The following is a 23,322-nucleotide window of genomic DNA, read 5'->3' as shown; positions in this document are numbered from 1 at the left end:
TCTTTGCTAAGTAACACTCCCAGGGCCCTATCATTTACTGTGCAAGTCCTGTCCTTGTTTGCCTTACTAAAATGCATCCCCTTACATTTACCTATATTAAACTCCATCTGCCATTCCTTGGCCCATTGTCACATCCATTGTACTATGAGATAATCTTCTTCGCTGTCCACCGCATCATCTATTTTTGGGGTCATCTGCAAACTTACTAACTCACCCAACCCAACACATCTAACTTTCCTGCAGCTAACTACAGCAGCACCACCCTGCCAACAGGAGGTTGAGGGGGCAACCTGATAGAAGTCTGTAAGATTGTGAATGACATTGAAAGAGTGGAAAGTACGAGGCCTTTTCCCAGGCCGGAAGAGTCAGTTACTAGGGGACACAGGTTCAAGGTGCAGGGTTGTTGGGGCCGGTGGGGGGGGAGGAAATGTTTAAAATAAACATGCAAGGCAAGCTTTTCACACACAGGGCAGTGAGTGCCTGGAACGTGCTGCTAGTGGAGCTGGTGGAAGCAGACACAACAGCAACATTCAAGAAACACCTGGGCAAATACGTGAGTAGGTAGTGAATAAAGGGAAATGGATCCTGTAAACGAAGACAGTTTTAGTATGGAAGGGCAGAATTTGTTGGCGCAGACTTGGAGGGCCGAAGGGCCCATTCCTGCACTGTGTTGTTCTTTGTTGTCTTTGTTTGATTTTACCCAATGACATCATGCTTCCCTAACTGGCCGAAAACTTCCGAATTTCTTTTCCCTTCTTTTTTGGGAATTGTTACGTTTACAGTTTTCAATCCACAGAGACAATTCCTGAAGCTAAATAAGATTGCAGCCATTGTATCCACTGTCTCTGCAGCAGCTACATCTAAAACCTTCAGATACAATCAATCAGATCCAGGATACTATAAGCCTTTAATCTCATTGCTCTCTGAGTAATTGTTTCTTCACTGGTCATCACAGTACTCTCTATCATTGCATATCATTGTATATCATTGTATCATTGTACCATTGAGCGTATCATTGGGATGCATAAAAGTTTCAGCATTTGATGGACGAGGATACTATTTGTATTGTTTCTCTCTCAGAGTAACTTTGCCAAACAGCTAATTGGAATATTGTCCAGTTTCTGTCTAAAACCCACTGGTTTTGCTCTGTTAGATTGTCCATCATGAAGTTCTCTCTGTTTCTGGGCTGTGGACTCGTGTCTATCCTGGCTGTGGCCTCAACACTGGATGAAGACTGGAAGAACTGGAAATCACAGCATGAGAAACAATACACTGAGGTAAAAGGGGAACGTGCTCTGGGAGAAAGTGTATTCCAAATGCTCAGCTCACTCAGAAAGAGGAAAGGATTGCACACACATGACAGATATTGACAATTCTTAATTGCAGTAAATAAGAGATACCTGTTGGGTGGAAGGGATATGTGAAGTGAAATTGAGATCCTGAAACTCCACCAGCATTCTCTCAGTCTCTAATTTCAGGAGAGGATTGATGAAATTCACAGTGAAAGAGCAAGGACCTGGTGTAACTCATTTCACTGGAGTCACAACAGAAACCACAGAAATGGCTTGAGAAGATTCAAATCCATTCCTGGTGTTGAAGAGACAATTGTGGAAAGGCAGAAAAGCAGAATTTGCTGGAAAAACTCAGCAGGTCTGGCAGCATTCATGAAGAAAAACTCAGTGTTAATGTTTCAGGTCCAGTGACCCTTCCGCAGAGCACCAAACCCGAAACGTTAACTCTGATTTTTTCTCCAGCTTTTCCAGCAACTTGTTTTTATTCCTGACTTACAGCATCCACAGTTCTTTTGGTTTTAATCGTGGGAAGGCACCCTGGAGGTTGAGGCATAGGGGAAGCTTTCTGATCAGCCCCAGAGGCCCATTCAAAGATACATCCCTCTCTCTGCCCAACCTCACCTACTGAGCTGGCTGCTTGATGCAAGCCTCTCCCACGACAGGGTGACGAGGTTTCTGAGTGGGTAGTAATTGCCCATGTAATGGCCTCAGTAGGTTCACAGGGATATGGAGCTGTTGAATCCCATGCCTGCTGCTACACTACTTTCACTTGGGACGGGGGCAGGTGGCGAGATGTAGAGTGTGTCCATTTTCAATCTCGTCACTGAGGGGGTATCAAACCAGCCTCCCGTTCAGCTTTTTTTATTCTGCTTCACTTTCAGTACCAATCTCTCAGACTGGCAGCTAAACAAGTTTTGCTGTGTGTGCATTTATTTTTTGGTGGGTGGGGAGCAGTGTGGAGCGAACCTGACTGATATTTTTCAGATCTGGTTGGGAGGATAGAAACCCAACTGCAAAATGTTATTTCAGGTTTCACACAGGGATTTTTAAAGCTACTGTTTAATTTTATGAATGAAAGATGCTGGAGCCTGATTGGCTTAATGTCTTTATTCAGGATGAAGAGGCCGACAGGAGAATGGTCTGGGAGAACAATATGAGATACATCGAACAACATAACCTGGAGTACTCGATGGGGAAACACACATTTACTGTGGGAATGAACCAGTTTGGAGATCTGGTGTGTACAAGACGTTTCATCTGAGATCTGTTCAATGCCAGTCATTGTGAAATTGTGAAACTGGTGTAAGGTTATAACAAGAAGCTGAAGCAGGAGTTGGCCACTTAGTCCCTCACGCTGAATCTACCATTCAGTATACTCAGTGACTGACTGGATTGTGATCACAATCTAGGCATGGGATTCAACAGCTCCATATCCCTTCTTCGCCACTCCATGCTTCCATTACCCGGAACTTCACTGTAAATCAAAAATCCATCTCTCTCCAACTCGAATATATTCAGTGACTCCAGCCTCCATGTCTCTCTGGGGAAGAGAATTCCAAAAACTAACAATCCTCTGAATAATGCAATTCCTCCTCATCTCCATGTTCAGATTCTGTATTATTAAATTGCACTAAACAGTGCTCGTTGGTGTGAGCTGTCTTTATGGGACACACTCACGCTATGAATACAAACAACTCGTGTTATTGAGTCCTCATGGATTCTGCCCATCACAATGGCTGGGTGTCTGAGTTACAATCTGCATTGTACACCCCAGCCCCTGGTTTGAAACTCCCCCCATCAAGGAAAACATCCTCTCACCACCACCCTGTCAATCTCCTCAGAATCTGATATGTTTCTGTAAGACCAGCACTTATTCTCCTCATCTTCAGTGATTCAAGGCTCCAGCCTGTTTGACATTTTCTCTGGTGATAACTCCCTTCTTCCCAGGGATTATTCTCATGAACCTTCACAAAGATATAAAAACTGCTGCTGTTTTGGTCGATGGGCCACCAATCAGAGATACTCGAGCCACCCTCAGGCTCCCCACCCATGTTTATACAGGACTGGAAAGAAATAGATGGCCCCTTCTTTTTCATTCAGTCAAACATTAAACACGAGGAAGGAGTGCCAGCACTGCTTTCATCTCACTTTGTGTTAAACTCAGTGAATGTGTGGAATGTAGCTCTGTGAGGTTATTGACCCTCCTCCTACACTACCTCCATTTCATGAATCTGCTTGACTTTCTAGACCAATGAAGAGTTTAATGAACTCGTGAGTGGAATGGTCCAAATTGATGCTGATAACCTGACTGCACCGGAAGTTGATGAAAGAGATGAAATTAATGAAGGTGAAGCTGTTGACTGGCGTAAAAAAGGTTTAGTTACTCCAGTAAAAAAAAACAGGTAAAAATCAGAATAAATCCTCCTCCTGATTATTAACTGTATACACTAATTTCTGAAAATTTTGGGAGTTATGGTGTGCTTGTAGAAACAATTAAGAAAGGCTCAGTTTGAATTTTAGATCTTATTTGCCTGTAAATGATTCCCCTGTTCCTTGTTGCAGTTGTTTCTGGGCATTGGTTGTGGTCAGGCATAGGAGCATGGTGTGTGTAAGTGATGTTAATGTTCATTCTTTTACTCGAAGAGACTAGAAATGTTTTATTTCAAAAACAAATTAGGATGTTAGGATAAATTTTAAAATTCACGTCTACTAGTACAATTCTAACATGATAAAAGTTCGGATCCCATTTAACACAACTCAACAACGACAAGGTTCCAAGCTGCACTCTCAAGCTTCCCTGTGAGACCCTGTCCAGTCTCCTGCAGACAATATTTGAACATGTGCTCTACAAGTCAGCTTGTAAACCCACAGTCACACTTCAGTGCGCTGCACCTTGAACCTGTGCCAATCATTCTCTCCAAGCAGACAAAGCTGTTTTCTATACAGTCCACAGGAGGGCAGAATCTGCTGGTTAGAGTGTGAAGTGTTGTGTACGTATGGGAGCTACATAAGACCAGATCATACTTTTTTTCACAAAGTGTGAGTGACATCGAATGTTCAGGAGGGATACCACCACAAGGCTCAGTGAGATTTCTCACCGTATCTTATCAAAGCCACCGTGTTAACTGCATCATCACAGCTATGACATTCCTCATGTCCAATTCTAGCCCCATCTTCCCACACATTTTTCCTGGAGCAAGTCAATAGGTATCTGCTGAAAGACCAGAATCCTGGGACTGGAGCCATCAAGACGAGGCTGCTATGTAGCCACACAAGGACTAGAATCCCAAAGTTTCCCTGGTCAGCCAGGAACATGTTCTGAAGGTGCCAGAGAAGGGAAGATGGCCTTGGAATTCTCTGACAGGGAGCATATCCCGGTCAAGGGGTCAGTGAGAAGGAGTTCTGTCCTGTTCCCAGAGGAGGCCATTTTGGCAGATGTTGGCAGCCTGGTCCAAGATCGCCACTCCAGTAGGACCATCTCAGTGGTTCAGTGGAACAGCCACAGTGCCATAAGAATGGGGTGTGCCACAATCTCTGCGACCTCCCACTCACTCTACCCCCGCCACTGCACCCACCTCCCACCCAGACTCATGCACTGCCACTAACATCTTTGCCATCTCACAAACCAATGTGGCAACTGCACTAGTTCCTCAACACCTCAGAAACACCTCCTGACCTGTACCAACATCCATGCCACCCATAATCATCTCACTCAGTCTCACCCTTTCTCTCATTCCAGGAGGTAACAGGCCACTACCAGGACAGGCAGCTCCTGGATTGGTGTAGAGGTACCTGTCATTAGATTCCTCAGCTCCTACCAGGAGTGACTCCTGCCCATCACAGGAGGAGACTGAGATCATGAAACATCCAGATCCCATCAACTGAGTAAATATCACTCTTCGCTCCAGTCCAGCTCTCCTGTTAAACCCTCTGTCAGTCTCATTCACTGCACACTATGTCTATCCACTGGTCACAGCACCTTCTCCCTCAGGATTTGTGGATACCGTCAGCATCTCCACAGCTCCATAGGGAAAGGAGACACCTCCTTGATTTCTAAGGAGGAAAGTAGAGGTCTGAGAGAAAACATCAGCAAGGCCCCCTCCAGCACTCTCCCCCAGCTTCATGAGGATGTAAGCATCAGAGGGTGTGGGAGCACAATCTGGTGAGCACCTCACTGAGACAGCTCCTTCAGCCCCCTGAGACCAGGCAGCGACAGGAGAGGAGCCAGTGGTGTCAGCAATCATCCACATGGAGGGGCAGGAGCAGCAGGCAGGGATGTGAGAGGCAGAGGCTTCAGGAGTGCGGATACTCTCTGTGAGCCCAGATGCCCAAGGTAGTGATCTCCACACCCTCCAGGGACCAGTTGGTAGTCACCATGGAGAACCAGTGCCCAGCACCCTCACTGTTGGCTCTACAGAGGCACACACCATTGCCCGCTGGTCCTGATGCACACAGTGGAAATGCCCATTGCCCACTGGTCCTCAGGCACACAGTCAAAATGCCCATTGCCCACTGGTCCTGAGGCACATAGTCAAAATGCCCATTGCCCACTGGTCTTCAGGCACACAGTGAAAATGCCCATTGCCCACTGGTCCTCAGGCACACAGTGGAAATGCCCATTGCCCACTGGTCCTCAGGCACACAGTCGAAATGCCCATTGCCCACTGGTCCTCAGGCATGCAGTTGAAGTGCCCGTTCCTCCTCACAGGAAATAAGGGCAGTGCTCAGCTGGAGGAAGAAGCACATAGAGGTCTCCCCAAAGACCACACAGAGGGTGTCTCAGAGATGGTTGCGCCCTCCACCTCCATCTTGTTTGCCCCATTCTGCTCAGCATTGTCCAAACCCCCCAGGCATAACTGCCCTGAGGTTGAGTGAGTGAACCTCCAGGGCTAACAGCTTGTGCCAATGAGCACACTCAGGGGCCAGGAGTACACTACGTCAGAGTGACTGGGGGACAGAGAAGATAAAGGACCCTCGGTGGCAAGGGTGACAATGCACAGTACCTGGTTTTGTACTTTTCTATCAATGGCACCTTTTTGACCTCACATTTGGCTGTTTCTCACTCTGTGGAGGGAGGTCTGAATGTAACTGTAACCAGCATGAAGCCCAACTTCATGATCACACGAGATCAATGTCTGTGTCGAGAGCCTGTGCAAAATGGGGAAGCAAGAAGAACAATGTGTACAGAGGTCAGTGTGTGTGCTGCTCCAAACCATCGTCCCTCATCCTACAACTTCCTTATTGCTTTCCCCGGCCTTTGTGTCCAACAGTTTTGGTGCCACGGAGTTGGTCAGCGATCTCTGGACAGGGAGGAGTGCAACACACACGGGGCCAATGAATCTGAATGGCCGGGGATTACAAACCGCACAGACCCGTGTCTTCTACAGATCATGGCTCCATGTGAAATGTTGTCTCCTTTAAAGGGCCTTAAAGAAGCCAGTCTGCTCCTATGATCGAAGCCTCCATCACATGACTCCCTTCCCATTCAAGATTTATTGTATCGACTATTGCAGATAGTTACCACCCACGCTCCCTTCACAACTGTTATCCCCCACACCCAACCTATAGCCCCCAGTCCTGAAGAATTACAAAGTCTTCTTCTCATGGCAGCAGACCCCTTGTCCCTGAACCGCAGCACCCATTTCCTCCTCAGTTCATCTCTGGACGGACGTAACAGATTGCCTGTGCCTGACTCCCTTCCACAAACTAACTGAACAGTCCCAGACTAGAAACGCCCTGACCCCTGGCTGATTAGCTGTACATCTCCCTGACCGTGTTAGTACCCCACCCCGCTTCCCACACAGACTGGTCACGATGGAGCCACAGGACCTGTGTGGCCCAGTCTATGGACCACAAAGGCAGGGACACCCCCTGGCTGTGGCCAGTCCTCTGGACTGGTATCAGAGGCTGCCCTTGGCGTACCTGCGATGTACCTTGGTCCAGTCTGTGAGCTGGGTGTCTTGACCTGCAGCACCTTTCCTAAGCCAGTTGCAAGTACACCCTTCACTCCACATTTGTGCTCCCACAGCTGCCAGCAAGTGCAACAGGGAGGTGCCATCATGGTATTCAGTGGCTCGCAAATACGAGACGCCAATGTCCATCAGTGTGGGGCATCTGCAGCTGGAGCCTGTACATAGTACCTTGCGATGCTGTTTGATCTGATGGAGCAATGAGGACCTTTGGAACAATCTGGGAACTGCATCCATCAGGTCCCCTCTCTGAATGCCATGTCATGTTTCCTTGCTATCAAACTCATTTGGTAAGAGAGGAAACTGAATGATGAGAGATAATGGGAACTGCAGATGCTGGAGAATCCAAGATAACAAAGTATGGGGCTTGATGAACACAACAGGCCAAGCAGCGTCTTAGGAGCACAAAAGCTGACGTTTCGGGCCTAGACCCTTCATCAGGCGACAAGTTGAACATTTAACAAGGCATTTCACAATCGATAACCCCTCTTAATTTACAACGCAGCACTGCCAAGAGAGAAAATCATCTCACCACTCATCAAAAACAGAAAATGTAGAGTGAGATGCTATTCAGAAGCCAAATATACTTGTCTGTTTAGTTCGGTCAGCATTGCAATCTTGGAGAATACAGGTTTTAATTAATCAATTTGTGGTAAATTACTCCAAGAATGCACAAGTGCAGAAAAGCAAGTTGGTTCTTACATAGCTCCATTGAAAGAGCAACTCACCATGGCTCAGAGAAGGATAGGGATTTGCCAGGTTAGAGGGATGGCCTGTGGTGCTGGGCGCCATTGACTGTACACAGCTGGCTCTGTGGTGTTCCCCTTTATTCCTCACCAACAATGTGGTTTAAATTCCCTCTCAAAAAAACATTGAATCCTGCACCAGTCCAACATTTCCATCTTCCACTGCAGCATCCTTATGTCTCAGAGTCAGATTGTTAATTTCATGTCAACGTTTGTCCATTTCTTTCCCCTTGATGTGAGGCTTAACAGGAAGTTGGTTGAAGTTGTCAAAATTCGCAAATGATTCTTACAGCCCCCAGAGAGACTATTATCCAAACTGAATTTAACCCTGGATCACAGGCAGTGGTGAATTACTGTATTCCTGACTCCATCCCTAATCTCTTCCAAAGTTATTCTGCTGTCAATGATGCTGCTTCTCCAAAGAGCAATGCCCCCTGAACCCTGGTACACAGGCACCCACTCATCCCGTGTGATTCTGAAAGACCTCATCAAACAGAATGACTCATAGCATCAGTGTGAGACTGTACGCCACCTGAGAGGAGATGGAAAGTGGATATTATTTTTACATCAGAATGTTTTAATATTGTTGTATTTCTCTCATTACCAGCAACAATGTCGTGCTTCCTGGGCTTTCAGTGCACTTGGTGCTGTTGAAGGACAGTGGGCAAAGACGTATGGAAGACTGGTTTCTCTGAGTGAACAGAGCCTGATTGATTGTGACAAAGGAAATGGTGGATGTCGTGGTGGATTGCTAGCGAGAGCCTTTCGATATCTGATTAGAAGAAGAGGCATCAACTCTGCTGAGGCCTACCCTTACACAGGACAGGTAAATTTCTTTTAAATGTCTTTCAAATTCACCAGGTACAGTCTGTTTTCAGCATTCATGGTTAGCAGTGTAACCCAGTGCTAATTGAATGGAAGCTGGCACCCGACTCTGGATCAATCCTTCCTTGAGAATCTGCTCCCAGGTTTCTGCCAGTGGCACTGTGAAAGCAGTCTGAATATCACCTTTCAGGACAAGGCCAGCTCTCCCTCTCATTTCTCCCTTATCTTGTAATGATCTCCTAAATCCTCACTCGACACCTCCTGCTCTCAGGCAATGTGAATGAGGAGTTAAGGGTATTTCCATTCCTGGGTCTTGCTGCTCACAATTCTGTGAGCCAGTATGTTGATGTGGCAGTCAGCTGAATCATCAGATCATTCAGCATGAAATATTCAGAACTGCCAATGCTGGAGGCAGAGATAACGCAGTGTGGGGGTAGAGGCCAGGTAGTATCAGAGGAGATGGAAAGCTGATGTTTCGGATCTGGACCCTTCTTCGTGAAACGTCAGCTTTCCTGCTCATCTGATGCTGCCTGGCCTGTTGTGTTCCTTCAGCTCCACGCTGTGTTATCTCTAGATCATTCAGCAAGTTCTGTACTTGATCTGGGAATACACACCATCCAGTACAACAGTTACTGCAGAAAGACTAAAGTGTTAAGACTAGAGGAAATTATTTTACTCTGTCTGCTTCTCCCATGTGTCCAATCAAGCCAGTCAGTGACTCCAATCTAAGCTGCAATTTACATAAAAATGAAACAATTAAGTTTAAAGTGTGACCTGTGCACAGTTATTACTGTTTGGTGAGAAGGCTCATTTGATGTGCAAACTATTTGGCTCCGTCTATGGCCAGTCTGTAAATACTGGGGTGGAATGAAGACACAACATGGCTCGAGCCTGCCCTTGGGTGAATATTTTTGTAGCTTGCTTTTTGTGCAGATGTTGTTTCACCAGAAGCCACTGTTGTATTCTGTTGATATTTCTTCACATCACATTTGTCCCTCTGTATTGGGTGTCATTGTGATCTGCCTTTTGCAAGCATTTCCCAGCTGCTTGTCTCAGTATCACACAGCTTCAGCTGATTCTTCAGTTCACCCTTCAAATGTTTCACCCAGCTCCTCCAGACCCTCATGTTGGAGCTCCTTGTAGATGACCCATACATGTGTTATTATCCAGCAGAGCTGTGATTATTTTTGGAATTGGCTCAACATTGTTCTATTTTCCCTGAGACAACCTGAGGTCACAGGTGAGGCAGAGTCTGAGGTCACTATGTGACCTCGCACTGTGCTCTCCACAGGGCCGGCCACTCATTGGCAAAAGAAACAACTGGATAAAAGTAGCACTCTCTCCATATGACAGGGGTCAATGATGTGGTGACTTGGCATCACTTTACTCTGAGCCAACCCTATGGCCATGTTTAACTGAGATGCTGATCTCCCGCCCACCGGTTGGAGAGTCAACAAGAACCAGAGTCCCCTCTTTTCATGAAGGTCCCAAAGGATTTATTGTCACTCAGGCACTGACCGGCACACCAGCAGTGCTCCTCCCAGATGAAAGGCCCAAGGAGCGGCCATTACCAGCCTGAGGCCAGCGGTCCTGTTTAACAGGGAGACAGTGACTGTCCTTACAACACCAACCCGAGGGCATGTATTGGTCCTGATGGAGGGTTAGGGGGTGCGGGGGGACGCGCTCTCACAACACAAGAGCTAGGTAATGACCAACTCCAACAAGAGAGAACCTAACCATCATTCCTTGCCATCCAATAATACCAGCATCACTGAGCCTCCCACTATCAACATCCCCGAAGCCTTTCCATCAACTAAACACAAGTCATAGGAGTGATGGAACACTTTCACACACCTCAACAGGTGCAGCTCCAGCAGCACTGAAGAAGCCGGACCCAATCCAGGCTACCTGACTAGCACTGCACCCACAAATATTCACTCTCTCCACTACCATCATAAAGTGGCAGCAGTATGTACTCTCTACAAGGTGCACTGCAGAAATGTACCTCCGGGCTGGAGGCAGTACCTTCCAAATCATGGCCACTTCCATCAAGAAGGACAAGGGCAGCAAATACTTGGGAACACCGCCACCACAAATTGCCCTCACACCAAGCACCATTCTGGCTTGGGAATGCATTGTCATTCCTTCACTGCTCCTGGGGCAAAACCCTTGAACTCCCTCTCTAAAAGCATGGTGAGTGCACCTATCAAATATTCCGCAATGGTTCCGGAGGGCAGCTCATCTCCACCTTCTCCAAAACAAGTCTAAAACGGCAATAAATGCTGATACAGTCAGTCATAGCTACATGCTGTGAACTGATGCATGATGAAATTAGCAATGTGACAGGAAGGCCATTCACATTCTAATCCAGCTTGGATTTAATCAGGGTGAAGGTAGAATTCCCTCCTGCCATGTGCCCCCACCAATGTAAGTACATCCTCCCAGCAGCAGCCTCACCCCAGGAGAGGCATTAAATCCTGCCCTGTGTTTCTAAAGCTGCACTAAACTGCAGTATTGGTGAGAAGTCACGGACCAAAATTTTCACTCCATCAGACAAGAGGAACATTCTGCAATAGCTGCCACATTTACGATTGTCCAGTTTTCATTGAAACACAGAAACGGGAAATGAAATCAAAATACTCCATCATTTCCAAGGTGCAAGATGCTACAAAGAGACCGAGGGGAGCAGGTGCATAGTTCCTTGGAAGTGGAATTGCAGAGAGATAGGATGGAGAGGAAGGTGCTGGGGACACAGTTGCCATGATTGCTCAGAACATTGAATGTAGGACTCGGGACATCATAGGACTAGTCTCAGCAGGACGTTGGTGAGGCCATTTTTGGAACACTTCATACAGTTTTGGTTGTGCTGCTATAGGGAGGATGTGTTAAATTTGAGCGGACGTTGGTGAGGCCATTTTTGGAACACTTCATACAGTTTTGGTTGTGCTGCTATAGGGAGGATGTGTTAAATTTGAGCGGATGCAGAAAAGATTTACAAGCATGTTGCTGGGGACTGGGTTTTATTTATACGGAGAAGTCGAATGGCATGGGGCTTTTATCCCCCTGGAGCATCAGAGGCTGAGGGGTGACCTTATCAACGTTCATAAAATAGTGAAGGGCACGGATAGGGTGAACAGCCAAGGTCTTTTTCCTCGGGTAGGGGAGTCTAAAAGTAGAGGGCATAGGTTTGAGACGAGAGGGGAAGGATTTAAAGGGACCCGAGAAGAGGCCGAAAAAGAATGAGTTGTAATCCAAAGATTCTTCAATTTTGTAAACTGTGGACTGTTTGAGAAAGATTTATCTGAATGACTTAATTTTTGGAAGTGTGAGAACATTTTTCATTTGAGGTGACTGAAAATTCCAAACGGGCTCAATACTTTCCAAAGCAGTTTCAGAATGAGTTAGCCAGAGGGAAAGTTTGATTGGCAAATCGAGTTGTCGAGGCTGAGTATGATGTTCTCCAAGTCCCCACTTTTCTATTTATTTTGAATCCCTTCGTTTAACCTCAATGTAGAATGTGTCAAATGCATTGATTGATAAATATTATGATCGATACAAAACAATACTAAAAACGAACTGAGGGGTAACTATTTTCACACTGAGGGTGGTGCATGTATGGAATGAGCTGCCAGAGGAGGTGGTGGAGGCTGGTACAATTACAACATTTAAAAGGCATTTGGATGGCTATGTGAATAGGAAAGGTTTAGGGCCAAAGGCTGGCAAATGGGAATAGGTCACATTAGGTTATCTAGTCAGCATGGACGAGTTGGAGGAGGATTCTGTTTCCATGCTCTATGACTCAATTTTAAACCTAGACAAGTATTGCAAAGTATTAGTGAACATTAACTTTGAACTTTTCTTCAACATTTAGCTAGGACCCTTCCGATTTTGGAGAAAGGAAGTGGCAGCCAAAATCTGAAAGCAGAGAAGAGTCAACAGAAGTGGAAACAACTTAAACATGATCTGAATGAACATTTATTTTTCACATTTAGGTTGGATTCTGCAGACATCACAGAACTAAAATTGTTGCCAGAATCATTAACTGTAAACGTATAAGAGAAGGCGAAATTAATTTGGCAAAAGCAGTGAGAGACGTAGGACCAATCTCTGTTGTGATTTATTCAGGCCTAAAGACCTTCCAGTTTTATGAACAAGGTAAGACCCAGCATTCTGGATGATGTTTATCAGTCAGGTTATTAACAATTCAAGAAAAGATACCAAAAATCATTAATCCACAGACACACTTCCTGACAACTAATTTGTTATTAATGTCTCGATGTTTACAATGGACCACACCTCTCCCCTTTGTTCATGCTTTTCCCTCCTTCCCCCCACCCCGTGCTCCAGGCAGCCCAGTGCTGTCAGGCACCACGGGGTTAAATTTCAATCAGATTGGAAACTGAGCTCAGGAATGGCGATGGGAAATTTACCCGCTCCTTTTTGCAGTGAAGGCAGCTCGGAAATTTTGTGCTGTCACTAATGTAACTGACTGTGAGGTGCACCTCAGTGGTGATATGCTGCTGGGTGAACGCACACCTTGGCACTGGGGCACAAGGACGTGTGAGGCTGGCACCACTTAAAGCAGTCCACACGACTAAAAGACAACCCTGTGGTGAAAATAATATTCGGGCCACAGTCAGCTCCGCAGCCCCTGGCAATGCCATCCGTGGCCTGCTATGAAATTTACAGGGCTGTTTACCAGAGGTGTTCGAGTAATATGAGTGGCATCCTTGCAAAGTGAAGATGGCACACTCATTGTTCCTGGGTTAGGAGGAAAGCAGAAATCCCTGGACCTCCTGCTGAGAGACCCCCTCCTTCCCCACCCTGCACCATCAGCAGGGGTTTCTCGGCCTCTCTCAATCTCCTCTCATGTGGCACTTCGACAGGAATTGCAACAACCGTGGCCAATGGGGGATGGTTACCTGCTCAAGGAGCCTGCTCACTTCAGCACTGCCACAGCACAACCCAGAGCCAGAGGAGATTAACCAGCAACAAACTGGAAAATATTTAATGATTGTGTTAAATAGTGCGATGTGGAGGTCCTTCCTAATCCCGGGAGAGTGAGAGATGGTGGCAGCACACGAGAGACAGTACGTGAGAGTAAGAATGAGTGAGTGTGACTGTGTGTGTGCGTGTGTGTGCGTGTGTGTGTGCATGTGTGTGTGTGTGTGTGTGTGCGTGAGTGTGTGTGACTCTGTGTGTTTGTGAGGGAGCATGTGTGTGTGTGTGAGAGAGAGTGAGTCAGACTGTGTGTGTGTCTGATTGAGTGTGTGTGCATGTGAGAGTGAGTGTGTGTGAATGAGTGTAAGTGCGGGTGAATGTGAATGAGTAAGAGTGTGTGAGTGTGTGCGTATGTGAATGAGTGAGAGTCTGTGTGTGTGTGTGAATAAGTTAAATTGTGTGTGTGTGTGTGTGTGTGTGTGTGAATGAGTGAGAGTGTGTGTGAGTGAGAGTGAGTGTGAGTTTGTGTGTGAGAGTATGTGTGTGAGTGTGTGTGTGTGAGTGAGTTATGTATGAATGAGTGAGAGTGTGAGTCTGAGTGAAAGTGTGTGAGTGAGTGTTTGTGTGTGTGAGAGTGTGAGACTGTGTGTGAGAGTTTGGTGAATGTGTGTGAATGAGTGCAAGTGCGTGCGTGTGAATAAGTGAGAGTGTGTGTGTGTGTGTGTGCGCGCGCGTGTGAGTGAGTGAGTGCAAGTGTGTGTGTGTGTGTGTGTGAATGAGTGAGAGAGAGAGTTTGTGTGTGTGTGTGTGTGTGTGTGTGTGTGTGTGTGTGTGTGTGTGTGTGTGTGTGTGTGTGTGTGGTTAAGAGAACCTGTTAGCACAGATAGCATCCAATTGGTGTTACACACAGTCGGAGACCAAACCAAGCTCCAAAAACCGAGGATGCTATGGAACCAAATCTGTGGCCCACAGCCCTCTCCCCATGTTCACTGTCAGGGCTTGCTATGCACATATTGTTTGCTCCATTTCCTATATCACAGCAGTGCTTATATTTCAAAGCAGTTCACTGGCTCCAAAGCACATCGAGACATCTGGTGCTGGGTAAAGTGCGATATAAGTGCAAGTGTTCCTTTCCTTTTGCACTTGCAGGAAGTGTGAGCTGGGTGCAAGGCTTGTCACAGATTTTAGTAGATTGCACCCCAGTGCTGTCTGCGCTCAGTTGATTGGTACAATGTATGTCGTGGAAGTGAGAGGTTCAGCAAGTTACACCCCAGAAACACAGTGATCAGAGCCCAGAGCTGCTGCAATATTCTGATGTATGGCAGCAAAACCAAATGGGAATGCAGGCAATGGCGATCATTGACACAAAGACATCAGCAAAAGTTGTAGGAATTGGAAGAATGTAATCAAGACAGGACTTCCAGTTGGAAAAGAGAAAAGGGAAGGTCTGTGATAGGGTGGAACAAAGGAGATGAAATGTGAAAAGGGTTCGTGGTGCAATGCCAAAAGGAGTGAAAATGAGAAAAGTAAAGAAAGTAAAGAAACACATACAGTTAATGGTAGGGCCTTAGAGAGTGTTGCCAAACAAAGAAGGTGAGGGGCGCAGGTGCATAGTTCCTTCAAAGTGGATTTACAGGCAGATAAGACAGTGAAGGTGGCATTTGGCATGCTTGCCCTCATTGATCATAACATTGAGTAAAGGAGTTGGGAGGTCATGTTGTGTCCATACAGGACATTGGTGGGGCCACTTTTGAAATACAGTGTTTAATTCTGTCTTCGCTGCTATAGGAAAGATGTAGTTAAACATGAAAGAACTTGGAAAATATTTAAAAAGGACGTTGTTGGTATTGGATGTTTTGAGCTCCAGGGAGAGGCTGAGTAGGTTGGGGCTGTTTTCCCTGGAGCGTCGGAGGCTGAGGGGTGACCTGATAGATGTTTATAAAATCATGAGGGGCATGGATAGGGTGAATAGCCAAGGTCTTTTCCCCAGGGTAGAACATAGAGCATTACAGCGCAGTACAGGCCCTTCAGCCCTCAAGGTTGCGCCGACCTGAGAAACCGATCTGAAGCCCACCTAACCTACACTATTCCATTATCATCCATATGTTTATCCAATGTCCATTTAAATGCCCTTAAAGTTGGCGAGTCCACTACTGTTGCAGGCAGGGTATTCCACGCCCTTACTACTCTCTGAGTAAAGAATCTCCCACTGACATTTGTCCTATATCTATTACCCCTGAATTTAAAGCTATGCCTCCTCGCGCTAGCCATCTCCACCCGAGGAAAAAGGCTTTCACTGTCCACCCTATCTAAATCTCTGACCATCTTGAATGTCTCTATTAAGCCGTCTCTTAACCTTTGTCTCTCTAATGAAAACAGCCTCAAGTCCCTCAGCCTTTCCTCATAAGACCTTCCCTCCAGACCAGGCAGCATCTTGGTAAATCTCCTCTGCACCCTTTCCAATGCTTCCACATCCTTCTAATAATGCGATGACCAGAACTGTATGCAATACTCCAAGTGTGGCCGCACCAGAGTTTTGTACAGCTGCAAAGTGACCTTGTGGCTCTGAAACTCAATCTCTCTACCAATAAAACCTAACACACTGTACACCTTCTTAACAACCCCATCAACCTGGGTGGCAACTTTCAGGGATCTATGTACATGGACACTGAGATCTCTCTGCTCGTCCACACTACCAAGAATCTTACCATTAGCCCAGTACTCTGTATTCCTGCAACTCCTTCCAAAGTGAATCACCTCACACTTTTCTGCGTTAAACTCCATTTACCACCTCTCAGCCCAGCTCTGCAGCTTATCTATGCCCCTCTGTAACCTGCAACATTCTTCCGCACTATCTACAACTCCACCGACTTTAGTGTCATCCGCAAATTTACTAACCCATCCTTCTACGCCCTTATCCAGGTCATTTATAAAAATGACAAACAGCAGTGGCCCCAAAATTTCCCATCAACCACCACTCTCAGTCTTCTTCCAGCTAGCCAATTTCTGATCCATGGGGAGCCCAAAACTGCAGGTGAAAAGGGACCTAAAGAGTAACTTTTTCAATGGAGAGGGTGGTGCATGTATGGAATGAGCTTCCAGAGGAGGTGGTGGAGGCTGGTACAATTACAACATTTAAAAGGCATCTAGATATATACATGAATAGGAAGGCTTTCGAGGGATAAGTGCCAAATGCTGGCAAGTGGAACTAGATTCATTTAAGATATCTGGTTGACATGGACAAGTTGGACTGAGGGATCTGTTTCTGTGCTATATAACTTGGAATCTAAGAGCTATGTCACGAGGAGGTGTGAGTGGCAGAGTTGAGGGCATTGGGAAACATTGATAAAATTGAATGAAAGCAATGTCAAGGAGTGAGGATTGTCAACTGGAAGATCGTTGATGAAGAAAACGTGACAGTGTTCAATAATCAAAGGTAAAGTAAAATTAATTAAACATTTTACAATTAAGCATGTGCAATGTGCGTCTCCATACAGGAGTTTACTATGATCAAGACTGCAAACACCCCGCAAACCATGCAGTGCTGACGGTTGGATTTGGAACTGAGAATGGAATGAACTATTGGCTGGTTAAAAACAGGTATATACTCTATAAGCAACAAACAACTGAACAGATCTGAGGCAGCGACACGAGCACTGGGTTTACTCTCAAAGCTCATTTAAAGTAGCCATTAACGAATCCAATCAGAACCTCAGGAGGAACTTCCTTACCCAGAGTGGTCTGGCAATGGGGAAACTATTACCATGAGAAGTGGTTGAGTTGAATGACACAGATATATTAAAGAGGAAGGAGGAGGTGAAAGGCGGGGGGGGGTGGTGAAGGAACAGAAGGAGGTGGTGACAGGGTTAGAGGAAGGTGTATGGGAGGGGAGTTATGTGGAGTATGAACACTGACACAGAGTGAATTTCCTGTCTCTGTGCTGCAGCCTGTGTATATGTTTAACCAACACAGCACACTGTGTTTACCTGGATGTGAAGGGTGAATTGTAGTGCCATCTGAAATGATATCTGAAATAACTCCAGAAGCTGGCATCCGGCCACTAAGTGACCCTTTCTTTACACCTGCATAGTCCTTGACTGAAGTACTGCCTCGCACATAGTCTGGCACCAAAGTGTCAGTATCTCTGAGGCTCACGCTTTTAATATGGCAGTCAGGACTCCCTGATTGGACCAGGTTAACAAGCCCCAATCAGGGAACTCATATTCTATGAGGGCCAGCTGGCTGACAGCATTACAATCATTAAAATTAGGATTGGAAGAGGTATTCACAGGGCTGGCGAAAATTTTCAAGTCAGATTGGATACAGAACGCTTGAAGAAAGATGTCCTGTGGCGCAGTGAGTAGACACACACACACACACACACACACACACACACACACACACACACACACACACACACACACACACACACGCATTTCTACATTTCTACATTTCCTAGAGGCCCAGAGGAAATAGCACATGTGTAGCTTAAAACAAAACACATTATGCTTTGATAAGGTGGATAGTGCCAGGATGTAATGGGTGGTAGAGATAACAAAGTGTGGAGCTGGATGAACACAACAGGCCCAGCTGCATCTCAGGAGCACAAAAGCTGACGTTTCGGGCTTAGACCCTTCATCACGGAGGGGGTTGGGGAGAGGGTTCTGGAATAAATAGGGAGAGAGGGGGAGGCGGACCATGGATGGAGAGAAAAGAAGATAGGTGGAGAGGAGAGTATAGGTGGGGAGGTAGGGAGGGGATAGGTCAGTCCAGGGAAGACAGACAGGTCAAGGGGGTGGGATGAGGTTAGTAGGTAGGAATTGGAGGTGCAGCTTGAGGTGGGAGGAAGGGATAGGTGAGAAGTAGAATAGCTTGGTGAGTCTGGGTTTTTTTTTAGTGCTTGTAGTACCAGGAGACACTGGGTAACCTGCACCATCGAATCATTTTCCACTCAGACAGTCTCCTGTGGCAGGCAATCTCAGAAGATGATGGTAAAAATCACTGAGAAATTCTTCTCCTCCAAAAGGCACGCAGGCAATCTCCAGGAGACAACAGTCACTGATCTCACTCGACCCTATTTCCCACACACCTGCTTCAGCTGGGCCTGATTCTTTTTACAGAGGTTACCCTCATGCCATGTTAAAGTTTGTAGTGAGTCTAAACTCACTGTACAGATTAGCAACTTGTGCAAAATAGCAAAATTGAATCCTTCCAGGCTAATGTACAGTAATCTTCACAACTCATTATCTGGCTCAGATAATTCCAGGTGCTAGGAAAGAATCCAGCCGCTAAAATCATCTCAATCGGATCCCAGTGTTAAAGCAGCTGGCTCTCCACATATGCCTCGACAACAGAAGTTTGATTCCGACATCAATTTATCTTCTTATTTTTCAGTTGGGGAACATCCTGGGGTGAAAAAGGATACATCAGAATGTCTAAGGACAAAGGGAATAACTGTGGGATTGCCAGCTATATGTTCTATCCCATCGTGTAAGGAGCCATGTGTGAAACCAAAGCTTCATTGAACCCCACCTGAAAGAATGAGGCAACCATTTCTGCTGATGTCGACTCATTCGATGCCATTGCTTTAGCTGCCTGCTGCAATTTGAAAAGTGGGATAATATCAGCTTCTGCACATTTCTATAGCTTCACATAAAAGGTTAATATCATTCTGTGTTTGATGCATGTAACCACAGTAACATCTGAGTGTCTACATTCTCCAGCTTGTGGAGAGACAATAACCTGAATGTACTGCTGATGTTGAGCGATATAATAAACACTGCCAGCAATCACTTCGAGAGTGTGTTTGTTCCAAAGAAACAAATTTGTCTGTGCCCAATAAACTGTCTGGATTGCTTTAAAATCTAGTGTCCTAACATGATATGGACAAATGCACAGAACATTAAAAAAAGACTGTTTTTAACACCAGTACAATTGGTGAATACATGCAACTGGCAAGACTCAGGTTTAACTGAATCGAGTCCACCCAAGAACCCCCTGGGAACAGTTTAATCTGGCCAGACTGTAGACTGGCATTCTCCCTATGAGATCAATTCAGACAAGGGCTAACATGTGATTTCAACCAGTCATTGGTAGCAAATGACATTGTGCAGAACTGCAGGAAAACTGAGCAGTTTAAATATGACAAAACACTACTATTCCTGAGTTCAGACATGTAACTTAGGGTGGGAGTGACGTGATTAAGGGAGTTAGCATAGGAAAAGGAAGCATTCTGATTTTCCTGAAATTTATTCAGCCTCAGGAATTTTACTCTGCAACAGGAGAAAATGTTTGTTATTTGGGGAGCATTTTATGAAGGCTTATTTTATACGTTATGTTCAACAATGTGTGTTAACTAAAGTCACCTCAGTCTGACTGGGCCATAGCTGGCTCTATCTTGGCTGGTGGTGGTTTCACCTCAGAGCCACTGTGCTTCAGTTTTCAGGAGAGATTGAGCAGGATAGTCCTTCTTGGTAACCTCAGCTGGTCTGGGAATTAAAACCATTCTGTTGGTTTCACTTTGTGACGCAAACCAACTTTCTGGCCAACTGAGCTAACTGGAGAGAGTGAGAGTGAGGCAGACTGGATGCTTTATCCATATTGTCCACACCTAAAGTGTAGCCACCTTGTCAGGAACCAATCGCGTAGTTGTTAACGTGCTGAGCCCTAGTGAAGCCACAACAGCCAGAGACTGAAAACAAGAAAGTCACAATGAACAACGGTTAAACACTTGTTCAATCTCCACTGAGGTTTTCTGACAAATTCTGGAACTTCACCGCAGGAATCCTACCAAAGCTTGACAGGAGGTGCAGCTTATCATATTCCTGGGCAGAGAGATTTCAATTTTGTGCATAGGCTGGCATAGTTCACCTCTGAGGAGAGACATTTGGCTGGGAATGAGATAGAAATGTCCAAATCAAGAGCGGGCCACACAGAGCACAGAGCAGACCAGTTCCCATCGCTGGGTAGAGTTGAGAACCAAAGGATATTGATTTCAGATGACTGGAAAAGACAAAATAAGTTGTGGTGAAATTATTTACACAACAAACAGTTACATTCTGAATGAGAGTACGTGCAGGAGGCTGATTCAATTGTGGTTTCTACAAGGGCATTGGATATGGACCTGAAGGGAATATATTGCACAGGCATGTGGAAACATTTTAACAATTGGGCAGGCTGAGGGGATCTTGCAAACTGTGTTTTTAGGCCTCCTATCATTATCATTCTAGTTTTTTTTTTATCATGTTTTGAATTGGAGAAAACATGACATCGGATCAGACTGCAGAAAAAGAATCATGTTGGGCCTGAAACGTTAACTCTGTTTCTCTCTCCATACATGCCATCAGACATGTCGAGGTTCTCCAGCTCTGTTTTCATTCACGTCCGTAGTGTCTGCACTATTTTACTGTTATGATTCAGAATTACATTGCTGTATAACAGTTACTGCTGGCTTTTGGGTAACAGTGGATGCAGTGCTGAGTTTCCAGGCAGGTTCAATTCCTGGCCATCACAAAGCTTGCCTTTTAACTTGAGAGTAAAAGAATCCTTGAGCATGTTTTGATTGGAACCAGATCTGGCAAGAACAGCCTGATTTTGACAGTCTGATTTTCCAAGTACCGCATATGAATGTTTGGTGTTGGTGAAGACACCCAGATAGGCTCCACTGCTTTCCAACTTCATGCAGTTAACACAATCAACACCATAAGATGTGGGAGCAGAATTAGGCCATTCAGCCCATTCAATCTGTTCTACTAGTCAGTGAGATCATGACTATTCTGATATTCCTCAATTTTACTTTTCTGCCTTATCCCCATAATTTTTGATCCCTTACTTTGTAAGAAATCTGCCTAGCTCAGTCTTGAATATACTTAATGACCAAGCCTTTACAGTCCTTTCTGGTAAAGAATTCCACATATTCACTGCCCTCCAAGAAAACATTTCTCTTCGTCTCTGATATAAGTAGACCATCCGTTACTCTGAGACTTTTCCTTCTGGTGTTTGGCTCCCCGACAAGGGTGAACAACCTTTTTACATTCGCTCTGTCAAGTCCTACAAGAATATGAATTAGGAGCAGGAGCAGACCATTCAGGCTCATGAATCTGCCTGATTACCTTGATCATGTCCAAGTGCTTTGCTCTAATCGATTTTAATGATAGCTTCTAACATTTTCCCTACAATAGACGTTAAGTTAACTGACCTGTAGATCTCTGCCTTCTGCTATTCTCCATATTTGAATATACAAGATAATTCACTGTCGCCCAATAATGATGAGACCATCCCTGAATCAAAGGAATTTTAGAAAATTAAAACCAACACATTACTATCTTGCTAGACATTTCTTTTCAAGCCCGAAGTTTGATGGATTGATTTTATTGTCATGTGTACTGAAATACAGTGTAAAGCTTCGTTTACAAGCGGAACAGGCAGATCACAACAAGCAAAGGACTTAAAGATCAAAAAGACTTCGAGACATATGGGTTACATTGCAGGTTACATTATTTGAGGCTAGAGTCCATTCAACAGTCTGATAACAGCCAGAAAGAGGCTGTTCCTGAACTTGCTTGTGCATGTGTTCAGTATTCTATAACTTCTGCTGAGAGAAGAGGTTGTAGGAGAACATTACCAGGGTGCAGTGGGTCTTTGATGATATCGGCCACCTTTCTGCTGCAGCAAGCCATGTAAATAGAGCCCATGGACGGAAAGCTGGCTTCTGTGATAGTCCGACAGCCTTCCATAGATTCTTACGGTCCTGGGCAGAGAGTTGCCATACCAGGCCGTTACGCAGCCGGACAGTATGCTTACTATGGTGCATCTGTTGAAGTTGGTGAGGGACATTGTGGACGTGCCAAATTTCCTGAACTGCCTGAGGAAGAAGAGTCTTTCAGGACCCGGGCACTTGTCAGCCTGCAGTTCAACGATGAACCTCTCTGGTGACTGAGGCTTTCTTGAATTCCTCAGAAGTCCAAAGGCTGGATCCTGTAAAGGCTTCGGGGACAGCGGGAGGGTAGTGTGCAATCATTCCCAAATGGAGAGTTCAAAAACCTTGCTAAAGCTTGAATTGATTTGGTTGCAAATGTGCTCTAACTTCAAAGTTATTTCACGCACGCACAAGCTGCTAGCAATGGAGCATCTTTCAAGAACAGTTGCAGTTTGTTGAATTCCATTTCTTCAGATTACAAGAGCTCTCCAAGTGTTAAAGATAGCTTACTGTACATTGTCAGTTCACACATTTTGTCAAGAGCAGTACAAAGAAGTAGAGAGAGCAAGTGAGTGCGATGCTAATTTTGAGGCAGGTCTCAAATACTTGCTTTCTTTCTCAGAGTTTAAAAATTCCATAATCTTATCCCACTTCCCAACTGGGCCATGTGGACGTTTCCCAGAATGTCTGGCTTCCTTCGCCCTGCATTTGTACCTGTTGTGTCTTCCTTAGCATAACTTCTTGCTTAGAAGTCCAAGAAATAATTCTATGGGCCCTCACTCTTCTTTTCAAAATTAATAATAAGATCACATCTTTTCACAGCAAATGGAATCAACATGTTAACTTTGTCG

The 23,322-nt window shown here is 45.4% G+C and overlaps 1 protein-coding gene across 1 annotated transcript; it reads left to right on the top strand.

The window, feature by feature from the left end:
- The first annotated feature begins 1,163 nt into the window (after window positions 1–1,163).
- LOC132206069 (procathepsin L-like) lies at window positions 1,164–19,533 on the top strand. The gene is made up of 7 exons (XM_059638487.1): window positions 1,164–1,277; window positions 2,407–2,529; window positions 3,540–3,687; window positions 8,610–8,833; window positions 12,825–12,987; window positions 17,271–17,373; window positions 19,168–19,533. Exons 1-7 carry the CDS (start codon window positions 1,164–1,166, stop codon window positions 19,265–19,267), a joined length of 975 nt encoding a protein of 324 aa, XP_059494470.1. The 3' UTR covers window positions 19,268–19,533.
- Window positions 19,534–23,322: the final 3,789 nt, after the last annotated feature.

Source organism: Stegostoma tigrinum, chromosome 30, assembly GCF_030684315.1.
Source record: "Stegostoma tigrinum isolate sSteTig4 chromosome 30, sSteTig4.hap1, whole genome shotgun sequence".
In the NCBI taxonomy this organism is placed as follows: domain Eukaryota; kingdom Metazoa; phylum Chordata; class Chondrichthyes; order Orectolobiformes; family Stegostomatidae; genus Stegostoma; species Stegostoma tigrinum.
The sequence above is the reverse complement of the archived record's forward strand: the minus strand, read 5'-3'. Positions and strand labels throughout refer to the sequence as shown.

Excerpts from the sequence above, each read along its gene's own strand:
- LOC132206069 (XM_059638487.1), top strand. The coding sequence starts at position 1,164 with ATGAAGTTCTCTCTGTTTCTGGGCTGTGGACTCGTGTCTATCCTGGCT. Across the intron at positions 1,278-2,406 it reads ATGAGAAACAATACACTGAG|GATGAAGAGGCCGACAGGAG; the intron begins GTAAAAGGGGAA and ends GTCTTTATTCAG. Across the intron at positions 12,988-17,270 it reads CTTCCAGTTTTATGAACAAG|GAGTTTACTATGATCAAGAC; the intron begins GTAAGACCCAGC and ends GTCTCCATACAG.